Raw genomic sequence first — 22,367 nt, 5'->3', positions numbered from 1 at the left:
TTTTTTTGGGTTTTTTCTTTTTCTCCCCCCCCCCCCCCCCCCCCCAAATCTCATCATAGCCTGTCATGTCGCGTCCAGTTTTAACAATACAAATAAACGCCTTGAAAATGCCCGCCAAATACAGAGTAGAACCCTACAATAGAATAAGTCTGATAGAAGAAGATAAAAAGAAAAGAAAAAAACCGGGTTACACGGTATCCAACAACAAGAAGAATGAAAAACACAAAGTATGGTACATGAAAGGATGTTCAAACATGCCTTGCCGCTCAAGAATCAACCTTTACACGCTTCGCATCTCCGCCAATATCAGCATGTTGCTCAGGCCCGTGCCCGTTGCCGCTAATCTCGGGGCTTTTCCGCTTCTGCGGGACCGGGTCGTCCCTCAGAAAGGATGGCCCGGTGCTCACCACGGGCGTAGCAAAGTTTAGTGGACTGGGCAGCGTGTTGCTGTCACTTCCACGAAAGTTCCACTCGGGGTAAAAGCTGCTGGGACTTGGGAGAAACTCATTCGTCATAAATCGAGATGGGAGCGCGGAAACAGGGGTATCAATGTTCATCGAGTTGTTTTGGTGAGAAGCGGGAGGAGGTCGGGCAAACGGGTTCGGTGGGCCGGTTGCGCCTGCTGAGAGGAGCGAGGAGGCGGATGGGGAAGGGGGCGGGAGAACAACCGACTCGGGTCGCCTCGAGGGTTGTGAGGTGGCATCTGTCGTGGTTGTTGTGTTGCGGGGAGATGCCGATTCGGCCGTAGCACTCCCGCCATCAGACTCGTCGGGGATTTGCACCTTTAGTCGTGGCCGAGATATGCTTCCGATGCGCAGACTATTGGACCGGGACGGTGGCGTAAACACAGTCTCGGGGATGGACGATAGCGAGCCATTTCGCTTTATTTGTGGCTGGGCTTGGGTGTTGGAACGTTGGAGATGTGGTGGCGAGTTTGTGGTCCCATTCTTTCCCATGTCCAATGAAAGCGATCGGTTGCCCTGCGGCTCCGACTTTATTTCTGGGTGAAATGCTGCCAAGTGTTGCGAGAGAATAGATCGGTTTTCATCAATAGGCGTAAAGATGCTGCCACCCTTGCGCGGTGGTGCCTTTTTGATGGCGGTGTCCAAAAGAGGCGGCTGTCGGGGTCTGTCGACAAGTTCAGGCTTTGCCATGGTCTCTACAGGGGCTGGCGGTTGGGGCTCCTGGGGAGGTGGCCGGATCTGTGGCAGTTCGTGCGATGGTGGAGGGGCCAGGTGTTGCTGAGGTTGAGGTGGGCTCTGCATGGGATGCATCTGTGGTTGCGGCGGACTAGGGACCATGTGTGATGGCATAGTGCGAGGAGGAAGCTGAGCTGGCAATTGGTGAGGCAGCTGTGGTGCCTGAGGTCGAGGGGGAGACACTGAGTGACGCGGTGCTGGTGGCCCTTGTGCCTGCGGTGGGTAGTTGGGCGGAACAGACGATCTTCTTCGCTCTTCGGCAAATTGTTGCATTTGTTGCGGGTGCGGTGGAGGGCCAGGGTAAGGATATTGCGGTGGCAGGCCATGAGAAGCATTAGGAGGCATATTGGGTGCATTATGAGGGTTGTAGATAGCTGGCTGGGGCATGAAAGCATATCCGTTCACTGCCTGAGGGGGAGGGCCTTGCGGACCAACTTGAGGACCACCCATTGGTCCCATTCTTCGGATGTCATTGCGTGATGATGGCCGCGATCCCATCTGAGGAGGCTGAGGAGTATGGCCTCGAGGCCCTGGGCCGAACATGCCATTTGGAATAGGAGGTGACGCTGATGGAGTGTGGTGTCTGATGTGTGGGGGGAACTGAGGTTGCGCCTGGAAGTGAGGATGGAGCATTGGAGCGTCCATCCCGTCTCCTTGCGGTGGAGTGCCGTTTTCGTCATCCTCCTCCTCGTCATCGGCACCGCCATTGAAGTCGGATGGGCCCTTGTGCTCATTTGGACCGCCGTGCTGTTGCGACATGTTAGCCAAACTCTCCAAGACAGGGGATCGGAATTTGAAACATACATAGGTGTACCGCGTGATCAGGTCGCGCATGTCGCAGGATGAATACTCGTAGAGCTTCTTATTACTGCCGAAAATGAACACGGCCACATCTACAGAGCAAAGCACGGATAACTCGTGCGCTTTCTTGAAGAGACCACCCTTGCGCTTCAAAAAGGTGCTGTTGCGCCAGAATTGCATGGTCAGCGACGGGATCTCGGCAGCGCTGGGATTTTCGGGAATAGCTTACACAGAGCGATTTCTGTCATCCTTGATGGCCTTGATTTCAATCTTTCTGCGTCCCATCTTGTCGACTGAGTATCGGCAAGTGTGTGGGAGTGAGAGCTGCTAGAGGGAGCGAAAGTCGTCGCGATGCGACACGATCGCAACGGTGCTCGTGGCAAAGGACAACGAACGGCCTCTCTTCGTCGGCGACAAAGAAAGATGATGGTGGTTCGGACAGGGCGCACTGGGCGACGTCGTCGTCGACGATCGGTTTGGCGACGAGTCCACCGGTATGCAGGGTCGAATGGCTATCCTATCTGTGGATAGCTTCGAAGTGGGCGGATGGTGGAGATGGGGTCTGGGGTATGTCGACCTGGGGCTGGTCTCTGGTGCTCCGTGAAGCCGTGAAGCGTGAACACAACGGGCCGCAACAATGGCGATGAAGGGCGGTCCAACGTCTTTTTGTGCCTTCGGAAGTGGCAGCCGTGGTAGATGTCGATGGGCCGACGTCAATTCCTTTGTTCTGGGCCAGGGTCGCAAAAGATACGTACTCGACGCAACTTGCGGCGTTCGATGTCAGTTCGAGAGAGAGATCCAAAAATAGAACTTGGGGGATGGGGAGGAGAAAAGGGCAGAGAAGCTCTACATGGCTTGGCAACCCTCTCGGAGACGCATCGTATTGGCCGGATGCCCGTACAGGAAACAGGGTCGGCCAATTCGGACTTGGATGCCATGCGGTCGCACTGTGCAGTAGTCTGCTGTAGTCTGCTGTAGTCTATCTATCCAGCAGATGATTCAATATCCAGGAACCACAATGAAGGAACGGCAATGGGGAACGGCTTTGACGACAAAAGATGCCTCTAGTCAGTGCTCCATTGTTCCCAGAGATGTCAGATCTGAGACGTGGTGTAGACTCGAGCTTTCATTCACATTGACAGTGAACAAAGACGGGGACGAGCCCTGGAGGGCTCGACGGGACTCGAGTGTTGGGCACCGGGGATACGTACTTTTCTGTAAGCTTTTGCTGGTTGCTGCCAATCAACCAATATACCCGAATGGAACTCCAATGCCATATCAACCACTTCGGCTCAAATGAGTAGTGCAGCACATATTGAAATGGTCCCATCGCTCCGGTTGGTGAAAATATTCGTTTACAGGGTTTTGTGTCGCTCCTCCTCTTCCATCATTTTCCCCAGGTTGTGATGATTCACAGCAAAACCATGCGACGCCATCAGCCCCAAACCGCCATTCCTCAAACGGTGGAGTTGCACCGTGCACGAGTTCCAGGTTGGTGCACAGGTTCGTTTTGGAGCTCCCAGGCTGGCCGAACCCCTCCTTCCCGGTTCGGCTGTCATCATCAACTTCAAACATTCAAGCAGAGAACCTGGAAAGAGGAGGAATGTCTTCCGCCTCGGGCTCTTGTGAAAGTCTCTTTCGAACGAACCCACGGAACCGGTTGATGAGGGGTCCTGCTCTGGAACAAGAGGTCCGTTCCAGCTTCGGGAAAGAAGCCACCGTACCATCATCAACAAATTGATTGCTTCAACCAACCTGCAGCTCAACCCCCTCCAGGCCAAGACTTCGTTATCGGGGTGGGATCGAGACCATTCAGACCAGTACCGAAGCCATGTAGCTCCGGATCTAACCTCGATCTCGTAGTCGATGTTGAATTCAACGTCTGGGCATCCCCACCGACCCAGGAACACAGGCACTCGACCGCAAAAGTGAGGGGCAGAAAGCAACGCCAACGGCACTGAGGGTCGTGGTTCCTGAACCCTGTCCGCCCAGCAATGCAACCTGGTGCTCTGCCGTCCGTGATTGGTGAGCGTTAATTTTGCCCACTTTGCTCGTAAGCGCCGCGAGAGGTGTTGAGTCTTGATGTGGGCTAATTAGCTACGTTTCTATTCTTAGACAAGACATCTGATTCGCTGCTCAATCTTCAAATCTGTCCGCCTTTCTGTTGTCACCGACTTGACACCGACTTGCTCATAGCAGTTGCAGCTTGGCATATCAACATCTTTGTAGCCATCATCACCTTGACGGCAGTTCGTCACACGCGTTGCTCTGCTGCTTTGAGAATATCCGTAAGCGGTGCGTCTTCGCATCTTTCTCCCGCAAATGGGAGGCTTCCCCGCCATCACCAGCACTCCCGTCCCATTCCATCCGAGCCCAGACGGTTGAACCTCTCCAATATCGACCCAGAGCTCCGGTTCGCAACGTTCGGCGGTTAACACAATGATAAACATAGCAAAAATAAGCTTTTCGATACTTTTCTGTTGATCCCCGGGTATGCACTCTGCACACCGTCCCCATTATCATCACCACCTACCAGATCACTTCATCAGCTGGCCTCGTTTATCACATTGTTGCTATAATCTATTTTCCTGTCATCCAAACCAGGGACATCATCACCAACTCCACCACATGCATACATCTTGAGTCTCACCAGTCCTCAGCCAACCATCATCCCATCCATTCAATATATCACCGTTGTGTGTACCCACTTCTGATGAACCCATTTCCCTTTCTCACTGTCACCCATCTCCAAAAACCCTCCCCAACTGCAACCCACACATGATGTACGTGATATTGTCTCCCCTCCCTCTCTGCCCCCAAACTTAGATCTCCCCCAATATCCCAAATAAAGAGATCTGTGTACAAGAGATTGTCCGGTAGCGAAGCCCAGTCGAGTGCCGATTGGGACGGCAGCGCGTCTGTCGTCAAGACCAGGCAAGCGCAAGCGCCGACTTACGCCATCACCCCCCCTTTTGATATGCCGGGCACACGGGACGTGTGCAAGCAAGATGACGGCACGAACAAGCCTTCATTCTCTTTAGACTGTGTGTGGTCTCCAGCATGTATGTAAATCACGAGATCAACACCCCGTTTCCCTCATGCCACTTGGCAGCATAAGCCTACGGAATCCAGACCTTGTTTACCTACCTAGCCTTACACTGACCGAACCGCCGGGCCAATGCATGGCCCAAGGCGAGACCCAACAACACAAGAGTTCGGAGCCGGCAGGCATGACATTGTAGAGGACTTGACCAGGAAGACAGGCCGGGCTGGCCTCAGTAGGCCAAAACAAGGATGGCTGAACCAACCGGCCGGTTGTCTCACCTCCCGTAAGGCGCAAGGCCAGGTGGAAAGGCCGTGTGGTCCGAAGATCGTTACTGCGGGCCCGGAGGTTTAGTCTTCTTTGTCGACCGACTGAGTGGCTGGCTGGCTGGCTGTGAGGAGATTTTGGGCCAATGAGGTGTTATATTTCTCGGCAGCCGTATCCGGGTGCCATATCTACGTCTCAGACAACCGGTCTACTCACAGAAGAGCGACAATACGGGAGGTTGTTGACTGTCAAGACTGCGTTCTTGAATATGCCGTCATACCTACCTACTCTCCCCAAGTATAGGACCCAATATATCCTCCCGGTCAGCATCAACGAACCAACAACATATGGCATGCATACAACTACCGGGATTCAGGGGGGCAGATCTCCAAATCTGTTCTATCCCAGGAAACCTACATGAGCAAACAATTACTGATCGGAATGTGGGCGCCCATCTAAACGCCAGGATTTTGGTGGCCGTTTAATCTATCACCCCTCCAAAGATCCCCAAGAGCCTTACCCCAATGTACACACTTCTCAGGCACAGCTTTGTCAACTCACGTTGCCGCTCACAGACAGAACCGAGTGAATACCTACTCACAAAATGAATAGCAAGCCAACCCCCACATTTCAACAGATCTTGGTACCCAACCGGTTGTTTTTGTTCTCTTTTTGGATTGTGCACACTGGATATCGTTCTTGTAAGCTGACAGCGGTTCTTGACAGTCGAGGTTCTTGTGTAACTACCACCCGCCATCACCTCCCCCCCACAACACACATACCTTACATCACCCGCTCATAAACATAGAATCTATATACCCCCCTGTTAAGCACCCATTTTTGGCATCATGACCAACCTAACGTGACTTCACCTCACATCCACTCACCGGCGTTTAGCCATCTCCAATTCTTTTCTTGTCAACCTTCAAACTGGGTACTCCAACTTACCCCTTTCCTTGGCTCTCCTGATTCATTGTCACCAGCAAGGCCATGTAACAGATAGATTGATCACCACTCATCCAAGTCCCGTGATAGGGCTGGTATGTATCGCATTCATTATACACGATTTCCATAATTATGTACACTGCAACAACCTCCACTAACATCAACACGCTCTCTCTTGATATCCCCAGCTTAACGCCCTTTCATCCTCAAACTGCGAAACCTCCCCCCACCTCAAGACATAGAGCGCCAGATCCTAGCCCCGTCAATGCAGTTGAAAAGACACTCTCCTTGAACGCCATGACCTTTTAGTCTTGTCCCCTTGGTAACGCCAAATGTAATGTAGACCGAGCCGCCCACCTTCTTTTTCCCAAAACCGTGAAACCCCCACCCATCCCTAGATACCCATTGTTGTCCCTCCTCAAATTACCGAGTACATCAATCAAATACCAAACGCCTGCGCAAATAAAAGGGTATGATGTAAGTAAGTAAGCCTCAAGCGAGAAACCGATCCCCCCTCAAAATACTCTGCTGTATCCCCACACAAACCTCCATGCCTCCTCCCGTAATCTCCTTCCTGGCCAGTAAACCGGGTTGGCGTGTCTTGCGTGCCAAAGGTCGATGTCCGGTACGTCGCAGATAGATTGGTTGCCCGACTGCCGTACAGTCTCCTGCCTCAAGGACCATGATCGATAGCTCCAAATTAGAACTGCAAGTTTAGCATACCAACCCCCGCACCGCACCGCGGCGCCTCCCACCCCTACCCCCTTCATCTCGCCCCAACGGCGGGAGACACTCCTCTCTTCAAAGAATGAAACTGGCCGCAACAGGCGCGTCGCCAGATGCAAGTCCAGCAGCGTCGTCGGGGTTCTGCTCGCGGGGTCGAGACCCATTGAGAAGCGGGCAGAGCCTTTTGGGGGTTAAATGTCAGCCAAGTGTTGCGTAAACGCAAAGCATGAAGTTGTTGACAGTAAGAAAAGACAAAAGAAAAAGAAAAAGTAAAAGAAAACTTGTGAAATCATGACTCGCAGCTCTTCCACGATCATATCGGCGGTTTACGTCTCCTTGGACCACGCCTTTCTTGGGTTGCTGACCAGACTGCTGTCAAAGCAACATCATAAGAGCCCAAACTTCACCACTGGGAAGCATCGGTGAGCAGCTTGCTCCGCTGCGTGTCCAGCTCCCGCTCTTTGCGAGCAGTCGGACGATTCCACGGCTTGCGCTTCTTCGGCTTCGCCTTGGGCTGCTCCACTACCTCCTCTTCCTCCTCCTTCTCCTCCTCCTCAATCTCCTCCCAGAGCTCCTCATCGTCGAAAGAATCACACAAGGGGCTGGGGCATACACACTTCTTGTTGGTTTTGATATGGCCGACCTGGCCGCAGTTCGCGCACTTCCTCGTCGTGCCCGGGACCTTTTCTCCGCCGGGACCGGGTGAATCGGGGCCGTCGGCGCCGCCTTCCTTCATGCGCTGCTGAAGATCCTTCTGCTTGGTGCGTTTGGCTGTTCGGATCTTGTTCTTCTGTAGACGCTCGAGCTCAATCGCAGCTCTGCCAAAACGTGTTAGTTTCCGTGCACTGCAATGGTAGGTTGATACTAACTTTTCAAGAATGAGCGTATCGGTTTCCTTGTCTCCGGTAAGCTTGATATTGTCAAAGCTACAGATATCATGTCAGCAAAATCCAGGTTGAATTGACTGTTTCTGAGGACAGCAACATACTCGATCTTCTCCATGGCTTGTTGGCGCCTCCTCTTCAGGTATTGATTGATGACCACGGGGTCGTGAACGACCTCTTCAACAGTTTTAAGCTCGCCGTTCTCATCCTTGATTTGCCGGGTGATCTTCAGCTTTCTGCCACCACCCACAGCGCTGGCATGGCTCTGACTGATCTGGCTGACGCCATCGGGGACGGCCGGGCGGGAAGGAGCCTGACTCTGGGTGTTGAAGCGATCATCCTCGTCTTCCTGTGCCAAAACATCGTCGTCATCGTGCTCCTGCGCATCCTGCAGACTTTCTCGCTGGCGGTTCCAGATATCCTTGAGAGCTTCACTGTACAGCGTGTCTTGGTTCTTGACGTTGTACATGTGCCCGCCGTTAGCCTTCCGTTGTCGCTCTATGGCATCGGCGGATGTAGCATTGGGACCTTGAAGCTGCTCTAGGAAACCACCCTTCATCGAGGTGCGGAGGTAGCTGACGCCGAGACCTTTGCCCGTCGGGTCTCCCGCACCGTGAACAGCGATCATGGCTTTGCCATGGCTCGCATCAATGAAAGCCTTGGTGAGCCTCCACGGCGCCATTTTATTAGCAAGTGCATCCGGAGGTAGCTCGTCACCGGCTTCATTCTCATCGTTGACCATGCTGTCATTAACTTCATAGCCGCCGTTCTCGAGTTCGTGTGCGCCCACCTGCATGGCATCCAACAGGCAGACCTCTTCAGGCCTAACAAGCGACCGGATCTCGCTTTCCGGCAACATTTCGTCGCCTTCCTTGAGCGTCCAGTTGCGCTGCTCCTTGCGGAAGTCTAAAAATTCCTTGAGCTTCTGACGGTTCTGTGACTCGTTGGACTCGGCGACGTGCTTTGTGATATCGCTGAGCGTGACATTGTCGCTGTTCCTGAGCAGGCGATATGAAACCATCTTGAGGCGGTTTTTGGCAATGTTGGTCACACGCCGGGAGTGAGGTCCTGGCACTTCCATCGAGGGAAGAATCTGACCGACGACGAAGAGATGATCAATGTTGCGAATGTACCAGCTCGCCCCTGATTTGCCGGTGGAGCTGCGACCAACGAGGAAATCAGTCTTTCTCGGGCTGTGCTTGAAGATGGGGGCTCGGAACATCTGGTTATGAAGAGTAGGCACAGTTTCGCCCGGATGTACCTGGCCAACCATGGCAAACGGAGACCGGTCCTCAGGCATCAAGACACAGTTCTCGCCGAGCTCCCTCTTCTCTCCCTTAGAGTTGGAGTCAGTGCCCTTTGAGCGACGGTAGTAGTTGATGATCTTTTGACCCATGCCGAAGTTGGAAAGTACAATGGGAACCTCCTCGCAGTACTCCAGTAGTACAGCGGTGGAGCTGTCGTTCATTGAGAGGTCGGCAGATGTCCTGAAGGCCTCTGGAATCTTCTTGGCCCTCATCAACTTGCGTTTTGTAGGCTGAGGCTTGGAAAACCTGATGAGATGCTGACCATCCTTCTTTGGATGGAATTGCGGCCGGTGATAACTGTGCGGGTCGCTGGCAGTAAGCTTGACCTTGTAATATGGCCAAGACAGCCGCTGGGCAGGCATACTGTGCTCGACGGGAATGGGCGCCAACGTCGCGCGAACCTTGCTCTGAGCGTTTTCCTTGAGGGCATCGTAGGCCTGGTCCGAAGAAAAGTTGAATCGTTGGGTCAATTCGCGGCCAAGGCGTCCATTTGCCAGGCGGACCGTCTTGTGCTGGGTCTTGCGTCTCTTGGCGGCTCGTTCTGACGACTCGACATCATCCACAAGAAGGAACGGGTCGTTCATGTCCAGTATGACGCGCTTCCCGAGCTTGGAGGCAGCTTGTTCGTAATTGTCAAAGTTCGGTGCTGTAAAGGTTGGGATAGGCGGGAGGCCTTTTGGTATCTCCAACCGCCGTTTCTTCGAGGCAGGCTGGTTATCCAGAAACATTCTATCCCACTCGTCGTCTTCGTCATCTTCGTCAGGCTCAGACTTAATGTGCCTGTCTTCAGTGACGGAGTCGACCTGGTTTTGGCTTTGGAGTTCGGCAAGCCCGACGACGCTGTCCCAGTCATCGCACACAAGGGCGATGTCGCGCAGGGTGTACCCGCCTATTTTCTCATCGCCAGACTCCCCATCGTCCACGCTGAACACCTCAATATCGGCTTGCTCCAGGGGCTCATACTCCTCTAGAGACCACAGACCGCGCGCCTCGGCATCTCTGATCCTCTGAAATACCGAATACATGGCAGTGCCGGGAATTCTGAAAAGCTTCTCCTGATCAGCCTCCAAATCCAAGCTCAGTTTGCTCGGCACGAGGTGCTTGGGAGGCTTCAGAGGTTTCTTGGAGATCCAGGTGGCAACTTTGGGGCGCAAAAGTTCGTTCCAAGGCAGAACAGAGTTCTCCTTGAATCCCGGGTAGGCTTGCTTGACGGCTTCCACGAGATTCTCGGCAGGGGCCGGAATGTTGGGATCTTGGTTGGTTTCGTCCAGGCCAGGGTCATGATCAAAGTCGAAGTTCATGGCCCGCAGTTCCTCCAGCGACTTGGAAGGCTCGTCAATATCCATACCGTCTGCATCAGGAGCATTGGAATCGGCGTCGTTATCGTCGTTTAGCCCGTCAGCGGGTTCCGGGGAGGACCTGAAGCCGGCGTCACCAAAGAGGTCGTCCTCATCGTCATTAGCGTCCAAGGGCGGGCCCGTCGCTTCCTCCTCCTCGGGTAGGTCATCTTCGTCGCTCAAATCCATGTCTTCAAAGTCGATAGCATTGTCGGCTTTGTCGGCCTGGTCGATGGCGCCGCCTGATGCGACATTGCCGATGATGCCATTGAGTTCGCCGTCCTCAAAAGCGTTGTTGATCTTCTTGATGGCGGCTTCGTCACGGGCCTCGACATCAGCCCAAGCCTCGTCGTTAAGATTGGCAAAGTCGAGTTCGTCGACCGCCATGGTGTCAGTGGTAGCGGTTGGAATGTCGGGAACGGGATGGGTTTGTAGTGAGAGGGTTTGGTGAGGTGCGAGGTCGCAGCTCAGGTCCTCGTTTGGAATGCGCTGGATGGTACACGGTTATCTCATCGTTTTGAGCGCCGGCGACCTAGAGTTTGGCTGCCCTCGAGTGCCGTGGCAGGGTCGGAAGCCTGGGGAAAGCTGAATCACGATTTGGCGATGTGTGGTTGCGATTTGTCTCCGCTGGCCTCGCTGCCTTTGTTAAGTCGCGGCGGGCGGGAAGCAAAGTCGCGCCAAGAATTAGCTTCGCAGGCAGGGGCCTTCCCCAGCTTCGCTTTCAGGTGGGGCTTTGAAGGTCGGTGCCGAAAACCTGGGCTGGTCTTTTTGGTTTGGAGTCTGTGCTTTTGACGGGCAGTCTTGGTCGAAGGAGGTACGTTGTAGAAAAGAAGGAAAAGCTAGGTGTCCTGACAGTTAAAAATTTCTGTGGTGGCTTCTCCGTCTGATGAATCAATGAGCTGGTGTGGGCAGGCAACTGCAATGGAAATCCATCAAAGTACAACAGCTCACTGAGGCAGACTTTCAGTGGTTGTACTTGCCAAGGCTGCCTTCCATGCCCCACTGTTTTCTCTTAAGAGCAGGAACGCGCCGTCTTGCAGCTCTGCGCCCACCCCTCGTACTTCGAGAAGCTCAATCATTCTTCACGCGACTGGTTCCATCTCTGTCGCCTGCAACTTACTCCCAACAAATTTAAAATCTCATCTTTCACACACCATCACTGATTCCACACAGATTCAATTGATAGCTACAGAGTCCATCATCATATTATACGACATCACAACTTACAACATGGCACAACAACCGCTCCCCTCGTCGGTACAACCGACGGACGTCTATGGCGGAGGTATGCTCCATCATCTGCTACCCCCAGTAGGAGCGCACATGCTAACAATTCCGCCCCTTCAGACGAAGTCTCTGCCATCGTCCTTGACCCAGGCTACATCAACACCCGTGCCGGCTTCGCGGGCGAAGAAATGCCTAAGCAGGTTCTCCCCTCGTTCTACGGCCATATCACCTCCTCCAATCGCGATGTCTTCGGCGACCAGGCAATGTATCCCCGTGCTGACTTCGAAATCCGCAATTACATGAACCGCGATAGCGTCGTGGAGGACTGGGATGCCGCCACCAAGATCTGGGAGCATGCCCTTGTCAACCGCCTGGGCATCCCCCGCCCAACCCCGCCCAGCAAAAACGGCCTGAACAACAAGCCCAAACCAGCAGCCGAGGGCGAAGATGTGGAAATGGCCGACGAGGCTGATTTAGACGAGACGGAAAACTACGAAAAGCCCATGGCGGAGAATCCACTGTTGATGACAGAGGCGGCATGGAACTCACCAAAGCAGAGGGAAAAGGCCATTGAGATTTGCATGGAGAATTGGGCGTGTCCTGCGTTTTGGCTGAGCAAGACCCCGGTGCTGGCTGCCTTTGCAGCGGGGAAGGCGACAGCCTTGGTGTTGGACGTGGGAGGATCTAACACCAGTGTAACGGCGATTTTTGACGGCATGGTGCTGAAGCGGAGCGTCCAGCGGTCGCCTGTCGGCGGTGTATGGCTCAGCAGCCAGATCAGGTCGCTCTTTGAGGCCAGCGAGCCCAAGGTGGAGGTTGTGCCTACTTTTATGGTGGAAAACAAGAAGCCGGTGGAGGCTGGGCAACCTGCTGACGCCAGGCTGAAGACTTTTGATTTCCAGATTTCACCCTCCTTCAGGGCCTATGAGGAGGAGAGAGTCTTGAAAGAGTTCAAGGAGTCTGTGGTAGAGGTTTGGAGGGGCCCTGGGAGATACCTCGCGCCAGGAAACGAGGACTACGCCAAGAACCTGCCTGGCCGTGTGTTTGAGATGCCAGATGGCAGCAATCAGATGTGGCGCGAGCAACGCTTCAAGGCTGCCGAGGGCATGTGGGACGACAACGCTGCCTTCCCCAGCGCCACCGAGGAAGGAAAGATCACCAAGGCCCAGACTGTGCCCGGCTTGATCAAGGCAGCACTCGACTCCATCGACGTCGACGTTCGACCTGCCCTTTTGGCCAACGTTGTCGTTACCGGGAGCACAAGCTTGTTGCCAGGGTTCACCGACCGCCTGAACCACGAACTCACAGCCATGTTCCCCAGCGTCAAGGTCAAGCTTCACGCCGCCGGCCTCAGCAGCGAGAGGCGGTTCGGGGCCTGGATAGGTGGCAGCATCCTCGGGAGTCTGGGCACATTCCACCAGATGTGGATCTCACGAAAGGAATACGAGGAGAACGGGCCTGGGATCGTGGAGAAGCGCTGCAAGTAGGGTGGTCGGCCAACCCGACTTCGATGGAGAGGAAGGTGAAGATGTCAGAAAAAAGCTCGCAACGGTGTATGCTTGAAGGTAAGCGAAGCCCTGGAGGAGGAGGAGGAAAAGAAGACGAAGGAGATCGAGGAGGAGGAGAAAAGGAAGTGGAAAAAAGTCAAGGAGGAGAAGAGGCAACCAGGGACGAGGGGAAGGGGAAGAGGAAGAAAGTAGCTGAGGAGGAGGAAAAGAAGTAGAGGGATGAAGCACCTCCAAGGGGGGGTGGCGTAAGGGCGTAGGGGGAGGGTAGGGCATGCGTTGGCGTTATGTGAAATTTGAGTGAGCCAAGTGAAAGAAGGGGGGTGGATTATTCCGGGGGCACCTCTCTTTGATCGAACGAGGAGTCAGCGTAGGGGAAAAGACCGTGGTCTCTAAAAAGGTCCAGCGCTGGTTTTGACTGTTGCTTCATTTCAGGTGCTCAACGAGCCTTGTTCTGGGTTTTTAGTTCTTAGAAAAAAATACGGCAAAGTATTGTATGCTCCCTCTCATCGACACTTGGTTTCGTGATCACAATCTCTACCTACCATCCCCTCCACCTAGGCCAAGCATCCACCACCTCGTCCTCCCTCCCCTTGCTCCTACTGTCCACGATCAAATACCAATCAAAGCACGCGCCCGCGATGCAGCTGTGATTAGGCCAGATTCTCACCCTCTGTCCATACTGCAGCGGGATCTCGTCTTCGGGTTTACCATCCCACACCAAGATGCCATGTTCCTGGGAGACTTTGCCCACTTGCCAACCGGGGTGAACACGGGGAAAATCAGGACCTGGGGTGGGGTTAGAGGTGAGGTAACCGCCCCAGGGCATAAGAAAGCCCCAGCCGGAGTAATCCACTCCGGGGATGCTGCCCTTGTCGGTGACGGGTTCTCTGCCGAGGGCGAGGCAGCCTGCGTTGATGAGGGCTTCGGTGGTGGAGTTTTTGCCGCGGGAGGGGTAGAGGGAGGCTATTTCTGCTAGGACACTGATGGCGATGTCGTCAGCCTTGAGGAGGGAGGAGTCCCGGGCGTGGGTGGCGAGCTGTTGCAGGTCGAGGGTTGAACTTGGGGGTGTTAGCTGAGTACCTAGGAATAGGGGGCAGGGAGGGACATACTAAACCCCGGCGTGGACTTCAAGGCTGAATGGGTTTTCTCTTTTTGACTGGGCGGTGATGAATTCTTTTAGTTTCTGAACTGAACTATCACCGTTGTTGTTGTCACCAGATGAGATGATGCTAGGGTGCTGGATGGTGGTTGCGGTAGGTGTCGCACCAACGGAAAGGACTAGCTTATGCCCTGGGCTTCGTTTCCTGATCGCTTCGGCAAAGTCGAGACAGATTTGGAATTCCTGGGCTAGATAGCCCAATGCAGCCCAGTCAGTCCTGGTGCCGTAGCTGTGGCCTGCGTGGATGTACACCCCGTGCAAGACACACTTGTTTTGTTTCTCCGCTTCGAGAACGGCGTCGATGAGGACTTCGGAAGGGTGGCTGCTGTCCCCCTGGGTTGACTCCCCCGTGGCGAAACTGGGAGAGGGCTGTACGCCTGCTCGGTGGTAGCCACCGTCAATCTTGATGAACACCAGAGGGGGGTAAGCACCCGTTGTGTGAGCAATAGTTGCGGCAGAAACGAGTTGGTCAGGGTGGTCAATCATAAGAGAGATGGAATCCGGTCCTAACTGCGCAGATAGATCGGCTAGTCGAGAGGCCGCGGAAGGGAAGAGGGGAAAGGAGAAGAGCACGTTGACTTTTCTCCCCTTGGACTGGTATTCTTTCAGCAATGGGAGGATATTCTCTGCTTCGATGATGGTTGAGACGACAATGTTCACAGGAGTGGACTTGTCATTGCCAACTTGGAGGCGGGTGAGCTCTGTTGTCTGAACAATGTCAGCTCATGACCGGCGACTTATTCTCAACGACGATTTATACCTTGTGCGTCTTTATGTGAGCCCGCCAGAGCAGACCAAGTTTCTCCGTCGCTTCCAGCATTCCATTGCAGTTCGTCTCGAGTTTGGCCAGATCGAGGATCACTGATGGGGTGGGGACTTGGTCGAGTGTCTTGCCCACGAATCTGCTTTTGAGCTGCTCCTTGAGGGAGGCATCGGACGTGGGTGAATCCATTTTGCTTGTGTCTTTGAATAGGTTGTGAGGCTCACGAGGTTTAGCTGTTTGGCGGGAAATGCTGGATACGAGGTAGTTGATGTTCATCGGCTTGCCCTCCTTCCCTCCTCCCTAATCGAACGTACCCCACTTGTGACTCCTCAGCGTGCTTACTTACGGATGTTCGGCCTTGCGTGATGTATTATACACAATTCCCCAAACTCTTTATGTAGAATAATCTTGTGCCGACGTTCAATTGCTTATTCCTTGCTATTTCCACGACGTTGTGTTGCTGCTGTAGTGGGTGCCCCGCATCTACACCATCATCGTTAAATACTCGATGTAATCAATTCCCGCTATTTTCTCAATCAACGCTCGCTATATATTTGACTAGGTTGACAACTTTAGCCTACTTCGGCCTTGGAACTATAAAAGCATGGAAAGTGCAACATATCGAAGCCCAGAAGAACTTTTATGTCATCCTCAATAGCATCCAATTATCCACAATAACATCAAAGTCCTTCTGCACTTCGCCAAGTTGCTTCCCCTTCCAAGACCGAAGTACGCCACTAGCTCCACACAAACAAAAGGGTATCATTACAAAAACAAACGCCCGCTCTGTTTAAACCCTCGTAATAACATCCCCATCCCCTTCTCCTTCCCCCCCATACCCATAAAGCACCTCACAAACCCCCGCCAGCGGCACATCCATCACCGCATCCGTCCCCTCATTCCAAACCTCCCTCCAATCCAACCCCCCATGCTGTTCCCCTCCTCCCTCCTCATCCCTATTACTCCTCCCCGACCCCTTCCTCCTATGCCCCTCCCCCCTATCCCTCCCCCGCTTCCCAACAGCCCTTATCCTCCCCCGACTATCCACAACCGCCACCTGCGCCGCCTCATCAACCACGGTCTCTATGCTCCCCATCGGCAGCGTCAGTATCTCCACATTATACGCCGCCAACGCCACGTATATATACACCAGCAACATGACGATAAAACTTGGCACCGCCAACGACCACCACCGGTTAGGGTAGTAGTATATCCCCAACGCGTGCAGAAACGGCGACGGGAGGTAGCTCCAGAGCAGATAAAAGAGGAACAGGAGGCTGGAGAAGAGATACAGCACGAAGCCGTAGTATTCATACGTCGGCACTTTTGGCCTCGCCCTAGGTAGTGGTTCGGCGTGTTCGTCGTCCGAGGCGTCGGGGGTTGTTGGTCTGGAGGGTCGCAACAGGGATGTTAAAGAGGGAGATGGGGGTAGGGGTGTTGGCGGACGGCCGTAGAACGGGGGCGCGAAGGTGTGTTGCGAAAAGGGGGCCGCAGGGGGGAAAGAATTTGGGTTGCCGTCGTCTTCGTCGTCGTCGTCTTCTTCTGATAGGTCTGACTGGGAGAGGTATTCGCCTTCGTAGTCGGAGCCTGGGTGGGAGGTGGCGGAGGGGGAGGTTGAGCCATTGTTGTGGTCGTGATTGTGGTTGTGGTGTTGATGTAGACTGCCGCTGCCGTTGTTGGAGTCGGAAGAGTCGTTGTGGGAGGGTGAGTCGGAGAGGGGAGGCGCGTCCTCTTCGACTTCTTCTTCGGATGTTATCGACATTCTGACGGCATGTGGAGGGATTGAGATGCTGTGAGGCGTGTTTGTTGCAAGATAGAAAGGCGAGATCTAGAATTGAGATCAGGAGCTGGGCGGATTGTTAAGAGCGCCAAGACTCTGGGGCGCCCCACTGATCTGCACATGGGTAACGTAAGTTACAGCAGCGTGCATTCAATACGGTATTTTACCCCCTTTTCTTCAAACCAACAGGCTGGTATTAAATCCATAATATATACAGCTAAATGCCTGGTATCACCCACCAAGTCTCCCCAAGTCTTCTACCCGTCAATAGGACATCTATACTCATTTTCCTTTACCTGCCCATCCTTCGCCAACAGCTCCTCCAAGCAGCTCTTGTGGTAAATATGTCTACACGCAAGCAAGACCAACGGCCCCAACGGTGGCTGCTCCCTCCTCCTAGGAGCCCCAGCCTCATCAGACCGTCCCTCTCGGGGATCCTGAGCTGTCTGAACATCGCCATCACCGACCGCCCCATCTTCCTGTCTTAACCTGGGACTAGGTGCCTTTCCTTTCCCTTTGCCCTTGCCAACATAAGCCTCTTCCTCGTCACCACCTGTCCCATCCTCACCGACATCACCATTCGGTGACATCAGGGCCTTTCTCAATTTCCTCTTCTTCTCTTCCACCGCTTGCTTCTCCTCCCAAGCTTCAAACACATTTCCAGCCACCCCCGGACCCCACACTCTCCGACTGCAAGCCTCGCAGGTTGAGCCTCGTGGTCGCCATCCTCGCTGCCGGAGCGCGACCGCCTCGTTGACACTGACGAACAAACTCCGCTCAAGAAGCCGGTTGGACAGCCGCAGGATCGACTCTTCATACGCATACGCCGCAAAAATGGACGACAAGACGGAGCGAAGGTCGGCCAAGTTGGGAGAGGAGGCAGCCGCACGTGTGAGGAACGCCCTGAGGATTCGGAGAAAGGACAGGTTGCTGCCCATGCCGGCAGTTGTGGTCGAGGAAGGTGATGGAGTTGAAGTACATGTGAGCAGTGCGGTAAAAGTGTTTTGCACCAGAGAGCGGAGAAGAGTGGTGATTTTGTCGTTATCGCCTAATGGTAGATTGGGCTTCTCGTTCTCGGAGGGAGTTTCTGCCGGAGACAACCGGAGGGCCGTAGAGATCTGCTTGGTGATCTGCACCGCGATATCAATCAGATCAAGCCAGAGAGCCTCATCAGAAGACAGTGCATCGTCAAGAGTAGGCTTCTGCCGTCGACGACCAGCATTGGCTTCCCGCACAGTCTCCGTCTGTCCCTGGCAAAGCCAGATGCCGACTAGGATGTACCTCCTCAAGGCCTCCATCAGCTCCTCGACAGACTGATGAAGCTGCTCAGTGTTCGATTCAGGTTCAGAACCTGCAAGCAGACCCTGGAGAGCAGATTCTAGTGTTCCGAGGTGCTTAACCAACCGACCCATTGCCTCCTGAGCCTGACCTTCCTTGGCCATAAGTATGACAGCCGCATCAATCACGCCTGTCTCCTCCATCGTTGGAAGCAAGTTTTCAAGCCGTAGATTGGTAGACTGAACCAGCCCAACATAGTCAGACACATGTGCTGGATCAAACCTGCACATCAGCCGCAGATACTGCTCAACCAAATCCCGATCTGGTGACCCAGTACGACGTTGTTCAGTCTGTGGCTCCAGGATGGCCTTGAGATACGAATATTGCAGTCCCGGTTGCTCACCAGATGCTTGAAGGACATCATGATGCAGCTCGGGCGCAACCTTTGCAATGGTTTTGGCTGCCATGGGAGGGTCGATCTCGACAAACTGAGCCGCGTGCCGTTTGATGACTTGGTGAACATCCTGTACTTGCCGCCGTGTAAGGCCCGCTTGCGGTCGTAAGCAGACCTCAATGCAGCTAAACACAGCTTCTTGGTCTTCGGGGTCGTCAAAATAAGTCTCAATGAGCTTCCCATATTGCTTGTCGTTCTTGTAGATGCGCTTCAAAATGCGATAGAATCCAGCTTCCTTGAAAAGGGAAATCAAGTCATTAACATCTGGTGGATGGTATACCGAAAGCAGGTATTCCGCACTCAGCTGAGCATCCTCGGCCAGGTCTCGGCCGGGAAACTTGCAGAGTCCCGCGAGCACTTTGGTAAGAGTTGAGCCTGGAAACAGCAGATATTGTGGGTATTTGGGGAGGTTTCTCGCAATAAACATGTCAAGGTAGATCGTGTCGGTCGTTTCGTAGTCGGTCGAGTTCATGATCTCCATCAGGATGGAGACAATGTACTGTCTGTCTACAGTCAACCCGAAGATTTGCTCTTCTGGTAGATCTCGTGGTCGGCTGCCGGTTGCCGCCTGCTTCTCGGGCGAATCGTTGAGGAAGGAATCTTCAAACGCTTCATTGAGGGCACTCAGAAAGCTGGGCGCATCAAAGTTAAGGATCAATCGTAGGTAGGGAAACGACGGCTCCTGCGACTGAGAAGGCTTCGTGAGGAGTCGCTTGTTGCTGCCCTTAGGCCAGGTAATGCTTTTGCCAGAAAAGAGAAGCCAATAAAGCTCAGCCTTTGCCCTCTGCGCGATCTCTTCTGACAGGGCCTCACCAGTCGGGTACACCCGTCCCGTGAGGACATATGAAAGGTATGGGAAGATCTTGAGGGCATTGACCCCATAAATATCATCCTCGATCGGGTTTGCTGAGCCTGAATATCGGCCGTTTTGCATCAATGGTACCAATAAAGCCAGCAAATCGAGGAGGGGTGTAATGAAATCTTGAAGGGCTTGATTCCAGACATAGAGGAGGGCGTCGTAAAGGCTGTGTTGTTTGCAAAGTAGGGTGATTTGGTCCAAATCGAGAGTCGCGGTGTTCAGATGACATATCAGTTCCTCCAAGCGGCTTTCGAGCCCTTTGCTCACAAAGTGGGTGACCATGCCTTTGACCACAACTGGAGGGACCGTCGTAATAGATCCATCGAGGATGTATGGCTCCAAAGTCTCAAGGAAAATGCCTTCGACCTCGGCATCTTCGTACCATTCCCACATCTCGTCAAAGACAAAGTCCTCGTCCCCGACGCTTTGGCAAGCCACAAAGCAGGTTTCGGCCAGCTCTTGCAGATGAGCGTCTGTAACGCTGTCTTTCCGCTTCTGTCTCTGCCCAAATGCATACTTGAGCGAGGCGCTCATGATTTCCATCAGCTTGTCCTGGACCATAGAGTGTCTGAGTTTTGCATCTTCTGGAAGTCCGACGGTGAGCTTATTAGCATCACCTGTGTAGTAGGACGTGGCAAGTTGGATGGCCCCCACATAGTCCCCAGATTCCATCAACGCGATCAAGCGATCAGCCCAGTTGGACAGAGCGCCTATCGAAACATCATTGAATCCCAGGAGAAACAGGCGGCTTTTATACGCCTTGAAACTCATGTAGAACGCGTCAGCAACGACACCATGCATCGAGTCGACATCTTCATCCAGTTGTTCCACCAGTGGGTTCAGCTGTTTTGAAAAAAGATCTGCATGATAGATGTGCTTGCCCATCAAGTCAAAAGCCTCCGTCATGCGCATGCTTCGATCTTCGAGCACGATCAGCCGTTGGGATATCGTGAGAACCGTCAGAACTGATCTGCTGAGCCATTGGACAGCCGCGATTGATTCCTCACACGTCCATCGGCTCCGTGCTCTGAATTTGAGACTTGGGAGTTTTTCTTTGTCGTCTTCTGGTATCTCATCCACATCTAGTACAGTGAGGACATTTGACCAGCAGTACACCAATTTCACTTTGGAAATTTGACTTCCAGTAACAGGGTCCGGCACCTTCAGCTTCACAGCTGGAAACCAAGCTAGGCACCCGGTCATGGCACTGTGTGCTGCAACCTCTTTTGGACGGGCGGATTTGTGTTGAGTTTGCGCGATAGGGGTTGTGGAGACAATGACGAGCAAATAGGGGGTGAGCATCGCCGTGAGGCCCATACCGTCAGTAGCCATCTCGACGTTACCAAGGGGACATGGGGAAAACCCTAGTACAGTGCTGGGCTTGAGGGTTTTTCCAACAGGTGGTTTTGAGTCTGGATAGCGCCCGAGAATGCGAGTGGTCTTCACTGTCCTTCCCAGTGCTCCTGTGCCCCGCGTTGCGAGATGTGAAAAGGCCATTCCTCTGTCGTCGGCCGAAACGAGTGCTGTGTGGCGTGTTCCGAGAAATCCTAAGTGAGTGATAGCAACATTGGAGACATGACCGTCGGCCGTTCTGCGTTGGACTTGTGTAGAGTCCAGATGGGGTATGCTAAGAAACGGTCTCGCCGCTCGGGTGGTGTCCCAGGTAAAGATATTGCCGTTAGAGTGTCCACCAGCTATAGTGCTATGGTCTGCCGAAATGGCAATCGATGTGATAGGACCCGACTCAACAGCTGCCATCCAGTTAGCCCTTGATTTTCGTACCGGAGGAGCGGCTCAAAACGAACCTTTTGTTCCGGGACCAATGATCAACTTGAGATTTTGGTTATAGTCAAAAACCAGGATTATGCCCTTTGTTGTCCCCATCACGATATTTGCTGTGACGGCAAGACAGGTCGGAGTTCCAAAATTTCTCTTTCCTGCCTCCGAGAAAGCCTGGCTATTTAGCTTTCTCAGCTTCGTCCACCTCACAACCTCCCATGGCGGAGACAGCGTCTCTGTTTCACCCGAATCGAGTAGAAACTGACTGCTCACAGACACTGTTCGGCTATGTCCAGCAAGAAAGGCAGGTGAGGACGGTCGGGGAGAGCTTAGGTGTGGCGAGGCAATACGAGATTGGAATCTCTGGTCAAACGGCCTGAAAGATGGCGTTGGGCTCATACCAGGTCGGCGAGCGAAGGAGGGCAAGACACTGCTACCCATTGAGGAAACGACGGAGCCCTGCAGCAACTGTCAGTACCAGTTCCAGACCAAGCAACTCTTCAAAAACGCACCTGAGCAGACGGAGTATCATCTGGAATTGAAAGGTTGGAACCCATAGGGCTTGCCGCCAACCGGGGTATAGCATCGGTCGACCCATCTTCCGAAGCAGCCTCCTGTGAAGCTCCAACAATTCCACGATAGTGGTTGGGTATGGAAGCTGAGGTATCGACCTCGACAGTGGGTATTGGAACGTCAGCTGGCCGGTTCTCTTCCTCTTCCTCCAGTATGGCGGCATCAGCAACATAGTCTTCGTCACGCTCCCCTCTTATTGTCTCCTCATCGCTAGAGCTCGACCCTAGCCTGTGATCGTCTGCTTCTGGGGCCAGTTCTGGGATGTCGGCCATATTGTCTCCCGGGCCATTGCTGCCCTGTGCTTGACTCGAACTCATCTGGCGCTGGCTGCTGAATGCATTGCTCCGCAAAGACTCGTAAATGTGTATGTCGCGCAAAAGTATGTACTCGACGCCGAAAGGCTATCACTCGCTTTCTTGGGTAGATTCGATCAGGGTATGGAAGCTTGGCGGGACGACGCCTCGTTGCCTGCGGGGCA

General features: G+C 53.6%; 6 protein-coding genes across 6 annotated transcripts; 1 reads left to right on the top strand and 5 right to left on the bottom strand.

Annotated features, from left to right (window-relative positions):
* Positions 1 to 266: 266 nt before the first annotated feature.
* PODANS_1_6600 (uncharacterized protein) lies at positions 267 to 2,285 on the bottom strand (the record flags this gene model as incomplete). Its single annotated transcript, XM_001912843.1, has 2 exons — positions 267 to 2,160; positions 2,230 to 2,285. 2 exons carry the CDS (start codon positions 2,283 to 2,285, stop codon positions 267 to 269), a joined length of 1,950 nt encoding a protein of 649 aa, XP_001912878.1.
* A 4,771-nt stretch (positions 2,286 to 7,056) lies between these two features.
* PODANS_1_6590 (uncharacterized protein) lies at positions 7,057 to 10,896 on the bottom strand (the record flags this gene model as incomplete). Its single annotated transcript, XM_001912842.1, has 3 exons — positions 7,057 to 7,162; positions 7,599 to 7,907; positions 7,970 to 10,896. The coding sequence occupies 3 exons, from the start codon at positions 10,894 to 10,896 to the stop codon at positions 7,057 to 7,059; spliced, it is 3,342 nt and encodes a 1,113-aa protein (XP_001912877.1).
* An 843-nt stretch (positions 10,897 to 11,739) lies between these two features.
* On the top strand, positions 11,740 to 13,223 carry PODANS_1_6580 (uncharacterized protein; the record flags this gene model as incomplete). The annotated part of the gene is made up of 2 exons (XM_001912841.1): positions 11,740 to 11,794; positions 11,857 to 13,223. The coding sequence occupies 2 exons, from the start codon at positions 11,740 to 11,742 to the stop codon at positions 13,221 to 13,223; spliced, it is 1,422 nt and encodes a 473-aa protein (XP_001912876.1).
* Positions 13,224 to 13,782: 559 nt separating this feature from the next.
* PODANS_1_6570 (uncharacterized protein) lies at positions 13,783 to 15,442 on the bottom strand (the record flags this gene model as incomplete). The annotated part of the gene is made up of 3 exons (XM_001912840.1): positions 13,783 to 14,302; positions 14,354 to 15,104; positions 15,199 to 15,442. The coding sequence occupies 3 exons, from the start codon at positions 15,440 to 15,442 to the stop codon at positions 13,783 to 13,785; spliced, it is 1,515 nt and encodes a 504-aa protein (XP_001912875.1).
* Positions 15,443 to 15,956: 514 nt separating this feature from the next.
* PODANS_1_6560 (uncharacterized protein) lies at positions 15,957 to 16,928 on the bottom strand (the record flags this gene model as incomplete). Its single annotated transcript, XM_001912839.1, has 1 exon — positions 15,957 to 16,928. One exon carries the CDS (start codon positions 16,926 to 16,928, stop codon positions 15,957 to 15,959), a length of 972 nt encoding a protein of 323 aa, XP_001912874.1.
* A 275-nt stretch (positions 16,929 to 17,203) lies between these two features.
* Positions 17,204 to 22,206, bottom strand: PODANS_1_6550 (uncharacterized protein; the record flags this gene model as incomplete). The annotated part of the gene is made up of 3 exons (XM_001912838.1): positions 17,204 to 21,305; positions 21,369 to 21,775; positions 21,829 to 22,206. 3 exons carry the CDS (start codon positions 22,204 to 22,206, stop codon positions 17,204 to 17,206), a joined length of 4,887 nt encoding a protein of 1,628 aa, XP_001912873.1.
* Between the last annotated feature and the right edge of the window lie 161 nt (positions 22,207 to 22,367).

The sequence above is a fragment of the Podospora anserina genome, chromosome 1 (genome assembly GCF_000226545.1).
Source record: "Podospora anserina S mat+ genomic DNA chromosome 1, supercontig 1".
Taxonomy (NCBI): Eukaryota; Fungi; Ascomycota; class Sordariomycetes; order Sordariales; family Podosporaceae; genus Podospora; species Podospora anserina.
Note: the sequence above shows the minus strand (reverse complement) of the source record. Positions and strands in the feature narration are given on the sequence as shown.